The 22,827-nt window shown below is 44.0% G+C and overlaps 1 protein-coding gene across 4 annotated transcripts in view; it reads left to right on the top strand.

Annotated features, from left to right (window-relative positions):
• Positions 1-22,827, top strand: part of KIAA0825 (KIAA0825 ortholog) — a 2,250,404-nt gene that overhangs the window by 694,101 nt on the left and 1,533,476 nt on the right. For all 4 annotated transcript variants that reach the window (XM_078675385.1, XM_078675384.1, XM_078675383.1 and 1 more), the window contains exon 5: positions 11,682-11,873. In XM_078675385.1, the coding sequence (XP_078531511.1) occupies positions 11,682-11,873 (192 nt within the window). The remainder of the gene's footprint in view (positions 1-11,681; positions 11,874-22,827) is intronic.

Raw genomic sequence — 22,827 nt, 5'->3', positions numbered from 1 at the left:
TGGCCATAAACAAGGAGTATGGACAGGTGCATGTTTGTAGAAAGCATGGTCTGTATGTAGTGAATGGTTTGAGGAATGTTATGTATTGATGCTATCGTATTTGGCCACTGGGCGAGGGGCTGCCCAAACAGGTTTGGCTAAAGGCAATGGAGTCAGTTGGGACAGGTCAGGGGGAAGTCAGGGAAGGTGGACGTGTCCTTTTAGATCAAGCTCGACCTTTAATTGACTTATCATGAGGGCAAGACGTAAGATGGATGCCGTTCACAAAATGGAGTCTAAGGGGTTGGGACGGAAACTACATTTGGGGGTGTTGGCGACCCTCGATTATGACGCAAATGTATAGGAATGATGTCCTAATCATTATCGGTTCGTGGACACCAAATTCGTCATGGTACGTTGATATTTTGTGACACGGGTATTGGACCTCGATATCGGGATAACAACAGGGTCCAGATTTTCAGAACCACAGACCCTCCTTTTGCCCTTATGTAAGGCAATAATTCATGTTAATCTGAGTCCAAATCTGTATGAAGGAATTCGTGGAGATGCTGCTGTAACATCATTCTGTTGCTCAGTTCATCCCTTGACACAGGCTTCCGTACACATGAAGTAGCACAGAGGCCACAGAGTGCAGGAGCGCACTGTACACACAGGCAGAACATAAACAGAAGTGCTAAGATCATCCCAATGAAGATCAGTGTTTTCCATCCCCAGGCAGTGATCAGTCCCCAGAACCACCCTAGCAAGGACCAATCTCCTTTTTCAACGTGAAGGGAACCAGATATTTCGTGTAGTGTAGAGATGGCTTGGTACACTGTCGGTGCGTTATCAGGGATGAAAATGCAACAACTAGATTGGATCACTCTACACACACCACCACGATCGGCGAGTATGATATCTAGGGCAACTCGGTTCTGAAGGGTCATAAGTCGATCCGATTGAAGCTCGGTCGTCAAATTGCCAAGTGCTCCGGCCGTTGTAATCACGGCGGATTCGACTATCCTAGATAACTGGCGAATATTCCTGCTGTTCACCATAGGCCCCCAAAATGGCAGAAAACCCTTTGCGAAGTCAGCGAATTCCTGACCCGCGGTGTCGTCGTTACTCACGACACCTCTAGCTGTCCTTGTCCGATGGTAATCTGCTCGGGCCGTGTAGGTGGGAGGCAGCAGAAATGAGATGAAACACGTGCCTGAGAAGTCAGGGGGCAACCATGTATATGCTTGGTCGTGGCAGACGAAATACGTGCCTTTGGCTGCTAAGAGTATAGGGGAAGTTCGAGAAGCGAACACATATGTTTCCGTGCATATGCTCTTTCCTAATTGTGCTTTGGGATCCCTACCAATACCTTGTAAACATAGGTGACCTCGGTGGGGTACTATCCAAACTGGGCGGGATTTCTTTGCTGTCTGGCTCTTACTCAGGTAAACCCCATATTTAGTTACGTTCCAACGAGTGTATGGAGTGAGTTCATCTTTGGGGATCGTTAGATATGTGTCGAACTCTCTACTCATGTTTCTTATCCCTGCCACTAGTGCCTTGTTACTGGAATCGCTTTCAATGGAACCGGTTGGGTATGGTTCTAGGGCGAACAGGAACATGGTCTGGAAAGCCCACAGAGAACCATAATAACTGAATGGCAGGATGAAGTATGGGATACCCTTATCGGTCGTGTGCGGCATGAGTCCGCATATCCAACAGTTTGATGTGTTCATTATGGACTGGTGTTGGTGTAGGAGTTGAATAAATGAGTTATTTACAAATTCGAGTCTTCTGGCAGACTCGTGTTCAGGTAGATGGTGAAAGGAGTGTGGAGAGAGAGTGGGAGGAGGCGTTGGCCGGGTGTCATTTTGGAATAAGGAAACTTGAAATACGAATAGAGCATAACCAGTCAAGAACATTACTATGCTACACAGCATTAAAACACATATTATTAAAAATCTTCTTCTGGACAGTGTTGTACACAATTGTCTTTCAAAGTTCGTGAATCTGGCAGGTCTCTCTACCCTTGGAAACTCCATCCTCTACTTGCTGCCCGCGGTGGTAGGTTGGTTCTCCCAGGGAGTGCGCTCTGTTCAGTCCGGGGTAACTCCCTTGGACCAACCAGAACCGTTGACCTAAACGTCCCCAGTTGCACTCCCCAGACTTCAACCGCGACCCTAGCAGCAGAACCGGATGGCGGTTCGAAAATCAAAAATGAGCTAGTTCCCTGGGACGAGAGAGCTGAAAAATCCAAAAATAGTTCTTAGGGGAAAAGAAATCACATTAGTTTGCTCTTTTATTAGTCTCTGGGGTTAGATCTCAAGTTGTACCGTCGTTTCCCAGGTACGGAAGTGTCTTCAAACAATGTCTCAGGTTCGGTAGTGTCCAACTGCATAGACGGTGGCACAAGTCCTTGCAAAATACGATCACTCTCCTTTTCGGCGCCAGTCTCTTTTAAACGTGCATCGCTGAAAGGGATGAAACGAGGTATGGATTCTGTTTCAGAGTCGGCAAGTCCTTTATTGACCCACCGGTCGTATGGAAGGGGCAGAGGGACCCGTTTACAATGGGTTCCGTGCACCCAGTTCTTTTTGCCTTCCACCCGAACAGCGGACCTCGTGGAAAGAAGTACCAGGTATGGTCCGGTCCACCTCGGCTGTCCGTTGTTTGTGCGCTGGAAGTTCCGCACCAGGACCCACGTGCCGGGTGTGATGGAGTGACCTGGATCGTCAGAGGCTGGTGGAGAGGAACTGTGAACCTGTTGGTGTAAAACACGCAATTTAGCTGTCAATTCGCACAAATAGTCAAGCAGTACGGGGTGTTCTATTTCGCTGAGTTTCTTTGGTCTTGGCACGCCCCAGACGTTGGCTGGGCGGCCAAACACTATCTCGTGAGGGCTAAGTCCTAATCTGGAATGGACAGTCATTCTCGTTGACAAGAGTGCTAGGGGCAAGGCGTCAGGCCATTTAAGACCTGTACTGGCTTGGATCTTGGCTAGCTTGAGTTTCAACGTGCCATTGTAGCACTCTACTAATCCAGCTGATTGGGGGTGATTTGCAGCGTGGAACTTCTGGTGTATGCCTAGACACTCACACACTCTCTTCATCACGCGTCCTATGAATTCACTTCCATTATCACTGCAGACAATTCTAGGCATACCAAATCTAGGGAAGAACTCTTTGACAAGGGCTTTGGCAGTTGTCAAGGCGGTATTGTCCTTAAGGGGGTACGCTTCCACCCACCTGGAAAAGGCGCAAACAACAACGAGCACATACTTTAGATTGTTGCACCTCTCCATGTGGATGAAATCGAGCTGCAAAACCTCGAACGGATACGTTGGAGGCGCAAAATGACCAGCTGGAGTTGGGGTTCCCCTACCGGGATTGTACTTTAAACATACCATACAGTTTCTGACCACATTCTCTGCATATTTCGGGATATTGCTATTCTGCCATACTGGGGTCAATAGTTTACATATTCCTTTCGAACTGATGTGCGCAATGCCGTGAGCCATTGTTACTACTGCAAGTACATATGCGTTAGGTAAAAGCCATCGCTGGTGTTCTGACAATTCGACCCAACAACCATTCGCATCTAGTCTACCCTTACTTTCTCTCCACTCATTCAACTCTTTCTCAGTTGCCTCGGCTTGTATAGATTTCACGCTTTCAATGGTGTCTTCGCACATTCCCACATCAGCAATCCATCTAGCGGGACCCGCAACATACATCCGACTCATTGTGTTCCTTGCAGTCTCTTTCGCAACCTCGTCTGCAAATGCATTCCCGCGGCCAACATCATCCTGAATCTTTTTGTGTGCACTGCATTTCATAACGGCAACTTGTAGGGGCAAGGTCAGTGACTCAAGGAGTTCATTAACTAGCTGACCATGTTGTATCTTTGCACCATGTGATGTAAGGAAACCACGTTCTCGCCACAATCTCCCAAAACTGTGAGCCACACCAAAGGCGTACTGGCTGTCAGTGTAGACATTCACTCGCTTTCCTTTTGCTAACACACATGCTCTGGTAAGTGCAATAAGTTCTGCCGCTTGTGCAGAATTATGGGAAATGCGCGCGGTCTCTATAATGGTGTGTAATGTCGTTACAGCATATGCGGCAGTCGTATCACCATTCGGCAGCTTGAAACATGAACCATCAACCCATAAAGTATCGTTGCATTCAGGAAGGGGAGTGTCCTGTAAGTCTACTCTCCCTTTTGTCTCTTCTTCTGTCCTAAAGCAGCAGTCATGTTTATCAATCTTGTCTGTTTCTGTCGGAATGGGTAATAACGTTGCGGGGTTCAGTGTATCACACCTCTTTATGTGGATGTGACTTGCTAACAGTGTAAGTTCGTAACTCGATAGTCGAGCGCTAGTAAGATGTTGTGTCTTCGTCCTGTTTAGCAAAATGTCTACTGCATGTGGAACCATAACGATCAGAGTATTATTCATGACTAATCCAGCAGACTGTCGAATGCAGACAGCTGCTGCTGCGGTAGCCCTCAGACAACTTGGTAGGGCTTTAGCCACAGGGTCTAGAGTTGCCGAAAAATACGCGCATGGGCGCTGTTTGTCCCCAAAGTGTTGTGTTAAGACTGATAATGCACAACCTTCCTTCTCATGGACGTATAATGTAAAAGGCTTACTGTAGTTGGGGTTTCCCAACACAGGAGCCGAACACAATGCATCACGCAACTCGTGGAAACTCGTCTGACAATCTTCAGACCAGGGCATAGGATTGGGCGTGTCTTTACAGAGTAGCGCCAGCAAGGGTTTAGCTAGTAGTGAGAAATTCGGTATCCATTGTCTACAGTACGATGTAATGCCCAAGAAGGCTCGAACCTCTCTCTGTGTCTTTGGGGCACTCAGTTCTGCTATTGCCTGTATTCTTTCTGGCGTCAGTCTCCTTTCCTCCTTCAATAAGATGTGACCTAGGTAGGTTACTTCTTGTCGGCAAAATTGTAGTTTGGAAAGAGAGACTTTGTGCTTCATGTCACATAAGTGACGCAACAATGACAGTGTAGCTTGTTTGCAAATTTCTTCAGTGTCTGCGGCGATCAGCAGATCGTCGACATACTGAATCAGAGTTGACCCATCTGGTAGAACAATGGTGTCTAGTTGTGTTTTCAGGGCCTGACTGAATATGGATGGGCTTTCGCAGTAGCCTTGAGGAGCGCACTTGAAGCGGAAGCTTCGTCCTCCTAAATTGAAACCGAAAAGATCTCTACTCTCCTCGGCAATCGGGATGCTGAAGAAAGCGTTCTTCAAGTCGATCACCGAGAACCAATTTGCTGAAGCTGGAACCATTGTCAATAAAGCAGTAATGTCGGGGACAACTGGAAACTGTGGGATAACTACCTTATTCACTTCTCTGAGGTCGATCACGAACCTGTATACAGGCGGTTGTGAAGGATCAGTACGTTTTAAGACGGGCAAAACTGGACTGTTACAAACATTTCCTGTTGTCTCTTCGATGACGTCTTTATCAATCAGGTCATAAACAATCGTCAATAACGCTCTTTCACATTCACCAGATATCTTATATTGGGGAATACGTGGCAACCTAACATTGGCTTTCAAAGTTATGACATACGGTGCTATCTCCAAACGACCTACATCATTAGAACCATTGGCCCAAAGTATATCAGGAAGTGATAACAATTCAGTTGGAGTATTTTCCTTTGACAAATACATTTGAGAAACGACCTTCTTGCCTAAAGTGAGTTGTACTCCCAAGGGGGAACAGTACAAAGTCGCATACAACCTTTTTAGTAAATCCAAACCTAACAAGTTTTCACCGCAACCTGTCGTCAAAATGAGGGGTGCTTCTAATTCGCATGGGCCAACAGAAAGGGATATAGGACTAGAGATCGGGTTTCTAACAGGGGCGCCAGAGAAACCTACTGAGACATTCATTTCGCCAGACAAAGGTGCGCCAGGAAGTTTCGAGTGCATAAAAGAACTTTTTGTAGCACCAGTATCCAGCAGAAATGGCTCTTGACACTCCTGAGGTAATCACCTCGACATAAGGTCCATTCTGATCTACTGGAACTGAAACAACTCCCTCTCTTTGTCCATGGCTGTCCTAGCAATCATTACCCTCATTTTCGTGTTCGGTGTAATAGTCGTCAGCATAGTACTGGGCTGACTTGGACGATGCATTATTCTGTTGGTCAAAGCTGTTCATGGAATTCTGAGGCGGAAAAGAAGTCGTATTCTGAGTGAGATTTCCACGGCCCCTACCTCTAGGGACATGCTGAACACCTCTTCCCCTTACACCTGAAGAACCGTTTAAACGTCGCGCAAGGGCCGGACAATTACCTTTAAAATGACCCTCTTCCTTGCAATACGCACATTGATTCGGGCCATACGTAGGACGCTGATGGGAAAACTTGTTTCCTTGCGCGTTTCTCGAATACTGCTGTTGTTGTTGATAATTGGGCTGACTAGCCGTGCGAGGCGGATAGGCCTGCTGGAGAAGAACCTTAGTTTTCAAATCTTTCGTCTTCTTATCTGCTTTATCTAGCTCGTCTTTACGCCTATTTTCATAGTACTGGGCTGTAGCTAAAATCTGCGCCGACGTAGAGACAGCCCAAGCACTCTCCGAATCTTTCAGTTTGTTACATAGTTCAGGAAGCAAATTATGTACGAACTTGTCTACAAACAATCTTTGGCCACCCTCGGTAGCCATATCTTGACCACTATGATCGGTGAAAGTTTCCTCAAATCTCGTGAAGAAGTCAGACACATTCTCATCTTTCTTTTGCTTACATGCGGATAGCTTGTCCCAGTTTACGCGCACTTCAGGCATTATTGTTTTCATGTACGCTATAATCCTACCAGGAAGTTCAGCTATTAACGGCTCAGGTTTAAAACCACCGACTTGTCTAGCATCTGTAGTCGCAATGTTCACCCACGAGTCACCTAGTTCCTGATCGTGATCCGTATGACGGATTTTGCTCCATAAAGGATGTGGAACAACGTTCCCAAACAACATGTCTACATCCGCTAAATTCATTATACATGAGCTTGCAGTTTGCGATAACTCCTTATAATACCCAGTCGGGTTTTTACGAGGGTCAGGTAGTGACTGCTTGAGTGCCAACACTTCCGATCTTTTCCAGGGGACATGTACCCATACACGCTGGAAATGAGGCAGAATCGGTGGATTCGCATTCGCATCACCTTCCCTCCAAACCGGAGGAACCTCTCTCATGGGGTACTGTCTCGCTCTCTTCCTACTAGATGTACCACATTCAGATGATGACCCAGAATTACCACCCGTACTTCGATATGATAATAATATCCCAACTGCTTTTTCGACATCGGGACCTATGATCATGCCTTCCCCAAATTTAAATCGTACATTGCACAACTCTCGAGCGTTGCTCTCTTGACCATTATCTTCCAAATCCTCACACAGAAATACACACATCTGTTCAAAAACATATCTTTGCGTCGGTTCATCCCATTGACGGAAGACGTTCATGACGGACTCTACATCATATCTCGCTGTATCCATAGCCCAATTCCGTGCTAACTTATTCAGTGATTCCCTCTCTTGATAATCAGGCATTTGGCTTCGTAATTGTCTTGGTCCCGTATTAGGGGTCGTTTTAGGCGACCGAAAAAGTGGTGAAGGAATGTTAGTAGCAATGCTGGCCATTTTATGCCAGACGAAAGGTGAAAGCGGAGGAATAACTGGTGGCAGAACAGAGTCACGCAAAGTAGGAACAGAAGCGTTCGTAGAGCGAGTATCAGAAGAAATAGAAGGTGTGCTAGGCGAAGTTGTAGGAGGAACAGTAGGAGAAATAGATGTAATCGATGAGCCTTGAGGAGGCTGCACCAGAGAAATAGAAGCCAGTTGAAGAGTAGCTGGTGAGTGCTGTAAAGGAGCCGGCATAACAGCTACCAGAGGTGCAACTAAAGGTTGCGGAGGTGCTGTGGCATTTTGTGCATAGGGCGGTGGCGAACTTAGCAGATGTGCCATTAATGGATCTTTTTCACGCTCTTTTATTATTTCTTTCTGAGGATGTTGTAAAACAGGATAGCATTTATCTATTGCCATTTTACGTTGCCTGTGCAACTGCTCACTTATTTGTTCTTCTTCATTGTCTTTAAATTTTATCGCGGCTTGCATTACTGAAATACCTCTTTCTCTCTTATTTTTCTTTTCTAATTTAATTTCCTTTTGTTTGGCCTCTTTACGCTATAAACGGAAAGAGTCAAACATCGCCGGCCGGGCTTTCTTCTTGAACAATTTGACCTCTAGATTATCTAAAATTTCTGAGTCGAAACTACCATATTGGGGCCATTTTAAAACACCATCCTTACGGGTGTATTTTATCCACACTTCATTATATGCGATAGGACCTACGCCATGCTTCACATAGAGCTCATACGTTGGAGTTCCAATCGGAGGAACCGGACAGGAATCCTCTAATCGGGAGTCCTTACTACAACCAAGACAAAACAAGTTTCCAAGTCTGCTAAAACCAGGCATCTTCGCTCACTAGTCTAGCTTCAAACTTCAAAAGATTATCTATTACGATATTTCTCGTGAAAACACGAGTCCTTCGGCTTTGGGGCTTGCAAGTACCAAATCAAGTCGTATCTCAAGGATACAAAAAACTAAGGACAAACTAAGGACTGGGAGACGCTCCACTTATACTTAACTGAAGTATTTGAAGATCTGTGACGTCGCTAGAAGACTCGTCTATCGTTTCGCTCTACCAAGGATCACTGGGTCCAAAACAAGGCGATAGTCACGGCAGCAGTCCTTCGTAGCCGTCGGGACGCGGGGAACCTCGCAGCAAAGACCTTCGGAACCACGTCGACATACAGGGGTCGCTGAAGTGGCTGGCTGTCCTCCGGAATTTTCACACGAAGCTCCTCACGAACATCTGGCTTGGACCGTCGCCGCTTGATACCGCCCCGAGTTGGGCGCCAACTGAGGTGCCGGGTTTTTAGGAACCCGGTGGTGCCAGGGAATAACACCCGAAGACCTCTGAGTTCCCCCTTGTTTCGGACCACAGAAACACGGAGTCTTCTAGTCGCAGTCAAAGATCAAGTTTTATTGATAGCTACCAAGTAACAGGTGTCCTAGAAGCACGACAAGCACGGGTCATGTGTTCTCAGGAGACTGTTCGTTTTTACAGAGCCAGCCTTCTCCTTATATACAGAAATAATAGCTGCAAGCAAGAATTCTTGAGTTTATGATACGGCTGTAAACATATTTCTATAATAATACAAGGAGCGAAGTCATGTAAGCAAGCCCACATTATAGATGTCCAGTTCGTGATAGATTACCCAGCCAGACCCGGAACTCCCATCAGATATCGATGAAACATCAATAAAGGAAGGTACCACCCAGTCATAAAACTGGCCATAAACAAGGAGTATGGACAGGTGCATGTTTGTAGAAAGCATGGTCTGTATGTAGTGAATGGTTTGAGGAATGTTATGTATTGATGCTATCGTATTTGGCCACTGGGCGAGGGGCTGCCCAAACAGGTTTGGCTAAAGGCAATGGAGTCAGTTGGGACAGGTCAGGGGGAAGTCAGGGAAGGTGGACGTGTCCTTTTAGATCAAGCTCGACCTTTAATTGACTTATCATGAGGGCAAGACGTAAGATGGATGTCGTTCACAAAATGGAGTCTAAGGGGTCGGGACGGAAACTACGATTTAGGGTCGTTGGCGACCCTCGATTATGACGCAAATGTATAGGAATGATGTCCTAATCATTATCGGTTCGTGGACACCAAATTCGTCATGGTACGTTGATATTTTGTGACACAGGTATTGGACCTCGATATCGGGATAACAACAGGGTCCAGATTTTCAGAACCACATAACGTACAGAAAACATATCAATATACAATCAGGTAAACAAGTAATATAAGACGGCACAAGTCATTGATCCCACTACAGAAGGGTTCAGGTAAACCTTGGATGTGTGGATGGCTTATACCAATTTCTTAGGATAGAGAGAACACTGGGTGGGGGCATCGGGAGGGTGATTCAATAAGCCAAAGTGTATCATATATTGGTCGGTAGTAAGAGAGTAGCGTAGTAGTGTCACCATCAAGTAGGAGTATAGTGCCAAAGGACAGGTGAACAGTGATACAAAGCGATGCAGAGTCTCTGATCCAGCACCTATAAAGTTCAGGAGATCTTGGCCAGAAGGATGGTTTTCACCTCTTTCTTGAAGAGTGCAGTGGAGGAGATAAGCCTGGTTTCAGGAGGGAGCGCATTCCAGATCCTGGGTGCCATTCCTGAGAAGGAGCGCTTGTATGTTTTCTCTTTCCGGAATCTACGAGGTTTCAGGAGTAGATTTTTTGTACTTCTATTGGATCTTGAACCTCCTGATATAGACAACTTTTGAGCGAGGTAGTTGGGTGCATTGTGGTGCACGGCCGCGTGTGTCATAACTGCAATTTTTAGCTGTATTCTGGCTTCAAAAGGCAGCCATTTTAGAGACTTTAAGTCTGGGGATATATGCAAATTTTTTTTGAGCCAGTAATGAGTCTCGCGGCAGCGTTCAAGGAGGCTCTTAGGGGTGCTGTTGTGGATAGCGGGAGTCCGCTGAGGGCCACAATTCCGTAGTCTATTCGAGGGATGACTAAAGCTTGTACAGCAGTTTGGAAGTCTTCGGCAGGGAGGAAGGGTTTAATTTTCCTCAGTGTGTTGATTTGGAAATTAGCTCCTTTTGTGGCTTTGCTAACGTGCTGCTGCATGTTGAGCTTGGCGTCGAGTGTGATGCCTAGGGATTTCGCCGAATCCACGATGGTAGGTTGGACATTGAGTGCTGTTAGGTTATTGAGCCAGGTTTGGGTGGTGGAAATTTTCGCCGGGGGTGAGATGAGTAGGAACTCAGTTTTCAGAGCATTTAGTTTGAGGTGATTATCGGCCAGCCAAGATTGAGTGTTAATAAGTGTGGAATTCAGATGTTTGATATCTTCCGGGGATTGTAGCTTTAGGTAAAGTTGTGTGTCGTCGGCGTACATATGGAATTGAACATTGGATGCTTGGAGCAAGGTGGCGAGCGGTTCCATGACGAGGTTGAACAGTGTGGGGGAGAGGGAAGATCCGTTTCGGTGTGGGGGAGAGGGAGACCCGTTTCGGTCTGCAGGAGTTTTTTATTTCAGCCATTCCACAGACCCAACACCTGGGGAGGGTACTATTTTGGTGTCTCTTCACATGATAGAAGTATCCATCAGAAAAACAAGTTACTTTCTTTCTGTAACACTTTTTCTGATGGACACTCTGTCTAACAGCAGATTATTTACCAACCCTTCCCACCTCTCAGTTCTGTGGCATGTACTCTTTTTCTATCCAATAAGGACCCAAACCAGAGATGGGTTCGGTGTCTAAGAATGCAGACAAGCCTTATAGCAACTGATATTATTGTCCCTGAGTGGCTCTTATATACGATCCAGCATGTTACTTCCAGAGCAGAATGAGGTTGATGCGGGGCTGCATGACAGCACCTAGGGGTGTGCAGGAGTATTGCTCTTGATTTTTTCGGGTCTAGACTAGCTCCTGGAGGATCTGTGATTAGATAGAGTATCCACCACAAAGAGCGTTACCGAAGGTAAGTAACTTGTTCTTCTTGAAGACCCAATAAAGTGTCACCAAAAATGCACACTAATTACTGAAAATTGAAGTATTAATCTTAATTTCATTTTCGTTATAACAGACTCCCAGGAACATATGAAAAAGGAAATAAATGTCTGCCTAAATTCACATCAGCTCAAGAGTCTATCTCAACTTGTAAAACTTTTGTTATGGCTCGAAGATCGAGTTAAAGAATTATTTACCGAGACATTGTGCAATCCTTGCTATCGCGACATCGACATGCGTTACAAAGGAAAGGAAAAACACTCACAAGGTACTGTTATTTTATGGTCATTTGTAAAGCACGTTTTTGCCATTTGAATGGCTTACTGGCGCTTTCGGGTATGTAAATCAGATCTATTTGCTTTTCTGTTTCTTGTGCATGTAGTTATGTGTTTGATTTGCATTCTCGAACCAAATTATTGATCCTATAGTAAGTAACATTTTTCAAATGTGGTAAAAAGATGTTTTACATTCTCTGCGTTACAGCATCTATAATGTTTTGTTTCTTCATTCGTATTCTTGCTTTTGGATAATTTCAACCCCGTGTAGCGTTTATTTGGTTCATCAGGCAATTTAGAAATTTAACAGCTGCGCTGTAAACAGCACATTTTCCGTTTGAAACACGTGATGGTTTAGGAACGTTTTGATAAAACATTGTAGAAACGAAAGGTGCTAAATAAAATAGATATGTTGCGCATGAAGGGCAAATGCGTTTTCTTCATAGCATCCATTCCCATTTCAGGGTATATACTACAGAAAATGGGAAATGAGAGTCTAAGAACACTATTTGTAAATACATATTTCAAATGAGTTATATAAATACGATCCAATTATGCAGAGAAACTATTATAACGAATTCCAAACCAGTGAATGTCATTATAAATTCATTGAAGTCCATCGCATATTCTTAAAAGACCATGGTCTATATATATGACCATTTCATTTTGCAAGTCTCTGCGATTTTTTTACGGCTCACAATGAGACTCGCAAAATCAAATGTACTAATGTGTCTCAGATACATTAGCAATTCCCATTAGGGTTGCAATGAACCAGCCGCATCAATATTGAATGAGGCAGGTTGCAATTTGCTGCCCTTTGGGAATGGGAAGTAACACATGGATAGTGGCCTGCTGGGTATAGCAGACCACTTCACGGCTGCTGCTCCGCTAAGACGGAGAAGCGGCACCCTACAGGAAAAATAAAATGATAATAACACCATGTTATTATTATTTTATTTTTAAGTACTGGCTCTGTTTAGGTGCGGGGCGGGCCGGGCTGGCTGTGCTGCCTACAGAGCAGGGGGAGGAGTGGTGAGCACTTTCTAAGTGCGCATGACGGTATGGCCGGCCGTCTTGGGCCGCCCAAACTGTCATGCACACTTAGCATTTCTCCACCCGGCTGTATTGCACAGCCAGGAAGAGAACAGGCACAGCCTCCCACTCCCTGTCAGAGTGCCAATTCAGACCGATCAGACCTGTCAGTATTGGCCTAGGGGAGTCTGGGAGTCCTCTTTCCTGCATCGACCGTAGAGGACAGAGGAGAAGCAGTGGCCAGCAGGTAGGTGGATTTTTCTTTTTTCTCTTTTTTTTAAACCCCCCTCCCTGCTCCACCACTTCTGCCTTGTAGCAGCCACTACTGAGACCACCATGCCCGCGTTTGCTTTTGAAAAATGCAACTTTAAAAACGTTTAAGTTTCATTTTTTTAGGGTAGGCAGTGGTCTGTGGAACCACTGCCTGCTCTTAAAAAACTTTTCACTGCTAGTCACAAATGGGAAGGGGTCCCAAAGGGAAGCCTTCTTGTTTGCGACTTGCTTACCACCTACTTGAAGTAGGCGGTAAACAGCGATTGTTTTGTGACCGGAATAAGGTCGCAAAACAATCGTACATGGCCTTACGACTCACTATTAGGAAGAGATGCCCTTGGCATGCCCCTTCCTAATAGCGACTTGCAAAACCTATTTTGCGAGCCGGTAATAGTTTACTGACTCACAAAATAGGGTTGGTACATTGCATAAGCCGGTTTAGTGGTCATAAATGTCCAGATTCTCCGTTTGCATCCGCTAAAAATGGTCGTACATGTACCACAATATTATTACAAGGAAATGATTGTAGCGCACTGATTTTCATGAATGTAGTATATGTCCTGTGGATTCACTGTGTACATATGTGCCACTGGTGATCCGGAAAGAGGTATTTCAGCTGAGGCCCACTGGCCCCCACCACTCCAACATCTTGAAGAAGCAACTGCATACCTGCATGGTATTCTTTTGAACAATGAGACATATCACAGCAGGAGGCAAATCCTAGTAAAGCGTAGAAAGGTTATTGTGAATTTGTCAGGTTATTCAGTCCAGGAGCAATGTTATGCTATGTTGTTATGTTATGTGTATCTGTAAAGGGCACTATTACCAGTGAGGGTAGTTTGAGTCTGAGCAGGTGTGTGTGCCAATCCTTGTCTAGGTAGGTTAGTTATTTGAAAAGCCAGGTCTTCAACTTCTTGTGGAATTCAAGAAGAGAGAATGCTATGATGTGGAGTGGAAGGTCATTCCACACTTTAGAAGCAAATAGATAGACTAATTTCAAAGAAACATATATTGTCAGAATTTCTGCACTTCTACCATTCTAAATATTAAGTGTTGTCACTCAGAATATATAAAAAAGCATTTACAACAAAGTACTTCAATTTGTGTGAGGGAGAGGTGTGGTGCAGCGGGCAGAGCAGCTGACTCCAGAGCGCAGGGCTCACAGTTCGATCCCCAGCGGCAGATCAGCTCAGCATCATGTGACTATGGGCAATAACTCACTTATTCTCCCAAAGCACCCCCCCCCAGTGCCTGGTTACCTTTAGGGGTGATAAGCGCGCTCTTTAAAATTGGGACATTTATTTATTACTTATTTGTGTAAATTACAAAAAATGAATTACTAAACATGCCTTGAGAAGTTAAATAACAAGAACAAAAAATGTAATATAACATATATAGGCTCAATTTGGATGGATGTGTTCAACCCCGAGGCAGACCTTTTTTTCTACAGTCTCAGTTTGATCAAAGTTTCAATTTAAAATGGGTCCTGCACATGTCAAATTTTGCTGCCTAAAGTGCACTTAGTTGGTGCTATAGAACATCTGCCAGACTCATTGATAAATTATATACTGTCATTCTTCACTATTGTGTTTATTAGATTAAAAAGATATTTGTGAAATTGTCATTGTGCTTCAACACTGAATATTTCTATTTGGCCATCTGTTTCAGTTTTTGTCTCTTAAATGCCTTTCCTAGTTCCCTCAAATTAAATTAGAGAATCATGTTTTTATAAATGCAAATGAGAATCTCATTTATCCCCAGTCAGTTAGGTATTTCTGTAATCCAGACTTTGATTTAAGAGTATGGTGTCGTCCCTGGGGAGAATTAGAATGAGTTCTTGCCCAGATTTAGACAGTTCAATTAGGCCTCAGTCACACAGACGCATGTTGAGTTAAACCTGACTTGTATAATATTAAGCAGGAAGTGAATACAAAATTTGCCGGCATTTGCGCCAAGAATTTTCAATTCTATTAAGGACACAGAGGCGAGGATTATTGCTTCTTTACTGTTAAATTCACAGCAGCCAATGAAAACGTTTCAACATGTAAATAAACTACATTTCGCGTGATCCTTCACAACCAGTCATGTCCCATCAGACCCTATAAGAGCCACCATCTCCTTTCCAAGAGCCTTTTTCTTTGCTCAATAGTCTTTTAGTCCAAGTACGTAACTAGTCATCAAAACCAATGTCGTCGATCCTTCAACATGAAAAGTATTCTTAACCAAGAACTGGGACGATGTCCAATATTGTCGACCAGAGGAAAAAATCACTTGCCTTTCTTTTCTGAACCTGGAATAGATCAAAAGAAGAAACCCTTAATATCTGTGGACAAATGCATACTGCATACGGGTGGGTCATTTTTTATTACAAGTACAATTTCAATCTGAAATACATTCAGGTGGGTAATCCTCGCCTCCGTGTCCTTGATAGAATTGAAAATTCTTGGTGCGAATGCTAACAAATTTTGTATTCCATTACAGGACCGGAGGCTCTGATTATTGCTTGTTTAACGCTTATCAAATACCACAGTAGTTATCACCCACCGTTTTATAATAAGATTGCTTAAATGTAGATTCTGATGACCAATCAGCAGATTTCATAATGTCCTGAATGGTTAAACCTAGCATAAAAGTCTTGGATGTCATTGCTCCACGTACAGAATGGGCATAAAGAACCTGGGTATCAATACCTGCTTCCTTTATTGCTGATTTTAACCATCTGGCTATTGTAGCTGCCAATACTGGTTTAAACAGTTTTTGCAGTGCAATTAACAGTTAAGTTGAACCCACTGGTCGCAAGGACGGTGTGCATTCTTCGTAGGCTTGTAGGCATGGAACTACACACAACTTAATTTTACTGGGAAAAGCATTATACTCTATGCTACGTGAAAATGTTTTTGTACTGCCAGTAATGGTAAAAGCAACACCTTCTAGAGTGAACACTCTACCTGTAAGATCCAGAACTTTCACATCCGAAGAACGTCTGGAGGCAGATAAACACAAATTCATGGCTAGCTTAGAAGACAATTGTTTCCTGGGTAAATGTGCATTATCCGGCCATCTGTCAAAGAGGGATAGGACCAAAGAGACTTCCCGTAAATATGAATACTTTGGTTTAGGAGGGTTAGCCACTCTGGTTCCCTTAAGCAACTTGCACACCACTGGGTGCATACCTACTGGTTTTCCGCCCACCTGGCTATGGCCCGCTGATATTGCCGATCTGAAATTATTTACTTATCGGTAAGTCAAACCCTCTGAAGCTTTGTCTGATAGAAAATTCACAACATGGGATAGCTCCGCCCCCACAGGATCCACGTGCCGTTCCAGGCACCAACTTACCCAGCATTTCCAACTGATGAATATCTCTTTATCGTGGAGGGGGCCCAGGCTTGCTGAAAGAATTCGGAAGCTTTGTCCGAAATTCCTGGCATTTCCCATTGTTGCCGGAAAGCCTCCATGCCATCAGGGACAACTGCTCCGATATTATCATTGGATGCAGTTCTCCTTGAGGGCTGTGGAGCATTGTCCGAGACCAAGGGAGCATCCTGGGATAGTCGCAGCTCATTTCCAACAGTATCGGAAACCAGGGTTGCGACTTCCACAGAGGCGTCACCAAAATCTCCTCTGCCTTTTTCGGGCTATCTGGGTTGTCACTCTGGGAATTAGAATGAACGGAGGAAATGCATAGTTCAGATTCACTGACCACTCTTGGGAGAAAGCGTCTGTTGCTCTTGCTAACAGGTGTGGCCTCCAACTGATGAACGCTTGCAGTTGTCGATTCAATCTGGAGGCAAAGGGGTCTATTTTGCAAGGACCCCACACTGCCTGTAACCAGTAGAACAGGCGAGGTTGGAGTTGCCACTTGCGGTAATCCTTCAGATATCTGGAATTCCAATCTGCGACTGTATTGGATTGACCCGGGATATATTCTGCTACAACCGATATCTGATGATTCAGGCAATAGTGCCAAAAATCCTTGACTATCTCCACCAGAAGAGACAACCTTGTACCTCCCAACTTGTTGATATATCTCATTGCTGAGATAGTGTCCATCCTGAGTAGGATGCAACAAGAGACTTGCTTGGGTGAGAGTTTCCGTATTGCAAACGACCCTGCCAGCAACTCCAGACAGTTGATGTGTAGAGATTGTTCTTGGAGTGACCACCTTCCTCCGGTGGAGATATCTCCACATTGTGCTTCCCAGCCCCATCGGCTGGCATCTGACTCTATTATAACCTCTGGTTGGAAGCCGAAGATAGCTCTGCCGTTCCATGATTCTATGTGGCCCAACCACCACTGAATTTCCTCCCTCACTTCCTGCGTCAACAGGACCAGATCTGTGTACGACAAACCCTTCTGGAGGTGTTGGATTTTTAGTCTCTGAAGAGTCCGATAATGAAGTGGGCCCGGAAAGATAGCTTGTATTAAAGACGCCAGTAACCCCACTATTCTGGCATTGGCATTGAGGGAGACCCTCTGTTTGGCTAAGACCGATGTCCGCTCCTTCTTGAGATCTCGCAATTTTGATCTGGGAAGACTCACTTGAGCTGTCTGAGAGTCTATGACGAAACCTAGGAAGTCTATTGTCTGAGACGGTAAGAAGACTAACTTGGATTCGTTGATGACAAATCCCAATTTCTACAAGAGTGGCACTGTCATTTGGAAGTGCAGGTTGGCTAAAGCTTGTGTCTGAGCCATGATAAGTATATCGTCTAGGTACTCTATCATGCAAATGCCCTGTTCCCACATATGAGCTATCACCGGCTTCATCACTATAGTTAAACACCATGGAACCAAGGAAAGCCCGAAAGGAAGGGCCAAATATTCCAACCACTGGTTCCTCCACCTGAACTCCAGGAAATGCCGATGGGGAGGAAAGATAGGGATTGACAGATATGCATCCACTGCGGAACGTTGTATGAAGCAGTGCCTGTCCCCTTTTTCAGACACAAAGTAGCCGGAAAAGCTGGAATTTGAATAAATTGGTCCGTGAGGACCCTACAGTGTTGCACCCTTCTCTGGACTGCCTCGAAACAACGGTAGCTATTGAATAGCTTTCTTTTTTACGCCAAACTGACCATTTTAATGAACTTGACTACATTCTGAAGTCGCTCATGTAGTCTCCTAAGGGTCATTCAACATATGAATTTACTGTCCTGAAGATGGTCTAACAGATGTCTTCACTATCTGGACCAAAACATCGACAACTACAGCTATTTTCTTTGTGAACTGTTCGCCAGAGGATTTGCTTTCTGTTTGATCAGTTACATTTTCCTGTTGTACATATTGTTTGAAATAGGTGTCCACATTAGTGATAATGAGATGCTTATAACAACAAATCACTTGTGCATCTCAATCACTATGTGTTGATTTATTGATATATGTAAAAGTTTTTTGTACCCTCTGAAACGTTTTTCACTATGAATTTACGTCTCTAAAAATGTTCAAACTGGAATAAGTCAACTAAATTTCTTAAATAACGTGATGTAAGCTACTGGATAGAGCTTGCGACCATTGTTTGCCTAATAGATATTAAATTGAGCAAAAGAAAGAAAATCCATTGCATGAGGCCACGTCACTGACTTGGATTGGCCTTTGCCAGAGGAATTTGTGGCATCAGTCTGGGGGTCAAGAGTAGGCGGGTTTTGAAACCTATTGTGCTTTGCAAAGCTTTCTAAGTGTTTAGTGATAGGCTTTAGCGCTGCTGCCAAAGCTTGCTGTACACTATTGGGTACAGTACTCTCAATTGCCCTGTTGACGGACCGGTGGACCGAGGCATCCAGGGCGTCAACAATATTAACTTCCAAAATAGTTTCTTGTAGTTCCTCATAGTAGAATCTATCCTCCTCATCTTCAAATCTTTAATTATGGATATATATATATATATATATATATATATATATATATATATATATCAAACAAACTCGAACCACCGTCCCCCAACCATGCACCGGGAGACACCGCTGGAGGAAGGAACGAGAGCCGACCCAAAATTCACAGATGAAAAATTATTTTATTCCGTTTTTGTAGCGACCTGCCAGCATAACGTTTCCGCCTACCCAGAGGCCTTGATCACATGACGTTATTGAAAAAGCAGTCCATTTTTAAAGTGCACGGTGCATTGAGAGCAGTTACATGATTGGTTGACAAAGACAGACAGCTATCGAAATAGACGACATACTGACCGACGGATTTTTAATATCACTGTTACAATACATATAGTGTAATTAATTCATGACGTTTTATGCACGACAATAAATACACATTAATTAACCTCTTCATAAATATGTACAAAAAGTATGAAATGTCAATAAATAAATTCATGGCATCAGTGTTATACCGAAGTATTGAATAGATTGATAAAACAGCAGGGCGCAGCCCTGATGCAATAAAACCCAAGTGGGTGAAATCTATATCAACCCCTTCAATAAATCCATAAACATTGACATTAACAAACTAATCACACCGCCATTATAAACCACATTTAACATTCACTCAAAGAAATGTGTGAAACCAGTGCATTAACAAAAAATATAAGAAACCAAGATCTTTTTGAAAAAGGATTTAAAAGCACATTCAATTAATAAACAAAGGGTAAAAAACCCCACTGACAAAGTGCAACAAGTGGAGGCTGGCACCAATAGACAACCCCCTGTCAAGATATCAAATGACGGGGGAATTAGTTTGAAACTCGTTATTCATTTTACAGTCTCTGGCGGGGCTATAATTAAGGGTGAAATTGGGACTATAAACATGTGTAGAAATCCTCACTAGCGTTAAGGCCCAGAGGAGACTTGCAGTCAAACTCCACTATGTATCTTGTTTCCAATGATCTTAAAATGGCTTCCCGATTCCCTCCCCTTCTCAATGGGGGGACTGCATCTATAACAAAATACTTCAACAGCTGACTATTGTTGCCGTGATAGACCTTGAAATGGCGTGCGACAAGGTAAGCGGTGTCACTGGTGTTAATGGCCCTGATGTGCTGGAGTATCCGCTTGTGGACCTGCAACTTGGTACTACCAACATATCGCAGGCCACACGGACACTCCAGCATGTATACCGCAAACTCTGTTCTGCACGTCCGATGTCTGTGGATGCTACGGGGGGTGTCAGAGAAAGGGATAACATATTCCGTACTACTCACCCCGTGTTTGCAAGCCTTACAAGCTGAGCACTTCCGGAAACCCTTACTGGCCTGTAACCACGTAACATTGGTAACTACCTCAGGACTAGATTTAACTAGGGCATCACTCATAGAGCGTGCCTTCCTGAAGGCAATTTCAGGTTTTTTAGACATCAAACTGCCAATGATGGGATCATGACAGGCCAAGTTCCAATTCCTGTTGACAATTTTGCGGAGGGCTTGGTCCTGTCGGTTATACGTCAGAATGAGTCTAACCGATTGCTTGGTTTCCGTGGGAGTCACTTGACGTGTTTTTTATAGAACAAGGCCTCCTTCCTCGGAACAGAATTGGCTTTCCGGATAGCCCTGTCTATCGCTGTCTCAGAATAACCTCTAGCTAAGAAGCGCTCTCTGCATGCCTGCTGGGCTTGTTTACAATGGGATTCCGTGCTGCAAATGCGTCTGATACGGAGCATCTCCCCATAGGGGATACTGCGTATCAGATGCGCCGGATGATGGCTGGTGGCGTGCAGCACCGTATTCCCAGCTGTGGGCTTCCTGTAAAGAACCGTCTCCAAATGATTGTTATTCACCACTACCTCCACATCCAAAAAACAATCCCGGTCTTGACTGATGTTAGATGTAAACTGGAGATTAAATGCATTGTTGTTGATACTGTCAATGAAATCTAAAGCCTGTTGTCTGGAACCCCGCCAAATAAAGAAAATATCATCGATATAGCGGAACCAGTGTATCACATGCTCAACACAGATATCATGGAAAACGCCATGGAGGACCTGCTCCTCCCAGTAGCCCATATGCAAACAGGCATAACTGGGAGAGAAGCAGGCCCCCATAGCCACCCCCCTGATTTGTTGAAAATACTGATTGTTGAACATAAAAAAATTATTGTTTAGGCAAAAAGAAATCATGGCAATCAACATTTTGTTTTGTTCATGCATTTGAATTTGTCTGGTGCCCACATAAAATTGTATGGCTCTCAACCTGTCAATATGCTGAATGCTGGTATACAAGTCTGAAACGTCCAGTGTTACCAACCAGCATTGAGAGTCCCATACTACATTGTCTAATTTTCTGAAAAAATCACCAGAATCTTGTACATAGGATGGCAGGCATTTAACAAAATCCTGGAGAAAAGAGTCAATGTTTATGATGGTATTTTCCAGTAGTCCACTTCTGGCAGAGATGATAGGACTGCCAGGGGGGGGGGTTGAAGATTTTTGTGGACTTTAGGGATCAAATAAAAAACTGGCATAACCGGATGATCTTGTTTAAGGAATTTGAAGTCATCCAGGCTTAACAAGCCTGCACTCCTCCATCCCATCAGGAGCGTGTAGAATTCATATCACAACAGAATACACCTGGGGGTCACAAAAAAGAGTCAAAGCAGAGTAGATCAAAATACCAATGCTACACAAAAGACACCAGTGAGGACATCGTCCGTGTAAATAAAATGCAGGCCACGTTAAGGCTCAAGAGCATCTGGAGAAATAGTTTCCATCAGAAGCCACACTGTACCGCCCTCTTTCTCATCATTTGGATTCTCCTCACCCAGGAGACAGAACGGCCGGTCAGATGTTACCGTAACCGATATGTGTGAGGTAAGGGGTGTTGTATGTGGTACAGAAAATTAGACGTGGCTACTGAAAAGGCAGTGTTAAAGTGATAAGTGTTAAGTGAGAGAAGATATAAAATTAGGTGATCAGGTGGACAAACAACATTTATTAGTGTCTCCCAATCCCTAAAATTTAAAAAGCAAGTGTGAGTACTGGTTTTAAATAATCACCGCACTCAATAGTGGTCAACATGTTTCTGCATTATATTGAACATAGTTTCAGAATGCATTCTTCAGGACCGAAAAGTAAAAACACTGCTGCTTAGATTAGAGAAATTAAGAACAATATCACCTGACCTTCAGGTATATACTCAACCGTATACTGTTGCATCACACGGTATTCGATCCACACAGCAAGACAGACAAAATAGAAAAAGAACATGAATATGTCATATTCCTATAGATTATATACTGTGATGAGTGCACATTCACATGTAAAAAGACAAACATTGTCAAATGACAGACTCACCCAAATATGTTGGTTGAGAGGCTTTACCCCACCTGGCTGCAGCGCAGGTATGGGGAGCACCGCTCTACAAAGAATTCACAAGTAACATCTTTAGAGCAGAGAATCAGAAAATAAAATAAATGAGTTCACAATATGGCATATTGCTCTAAACGTCCTTCACAGTCCACATTGATGAAAATGTGGACCAACCCACTAGCACTCGACTCCACACAAACGACAATGACAGACCAAGTCTGTGTTAGAGAAATGGCAATGTTGTAAAAAGCTGAGCACTTTAAGAAATGAGCATATCAGCGTGTGCATTCACTGATCGAGTGAAATCCCCGTTAGTCTCAAACTGATCGCTTTTAGACATCGCGCTTATGAATTAAATAGTCAGCGTGATAGAAATCAGGCAGCCAGAGCGCGATG

This window comes from Lissotriton helveticus, chromosome 2_1 (assembly GCF_964261635.1).
Source record: "Lissotriton helveticus chromosome 2_1, aLisHel1.1, whole genome shotgun sequence".
Taxonomy (NCBI): Eukaryota; Metazoa; Chordata; class Amphibia; order Caudata; family Salamandridae; genus Lissotriton; species Lissotriton helveticus.
Note: the sequence above shows the minus strand (reverse complement) of the source record. Positions and strands in the feature narration are given on the sequence as shown.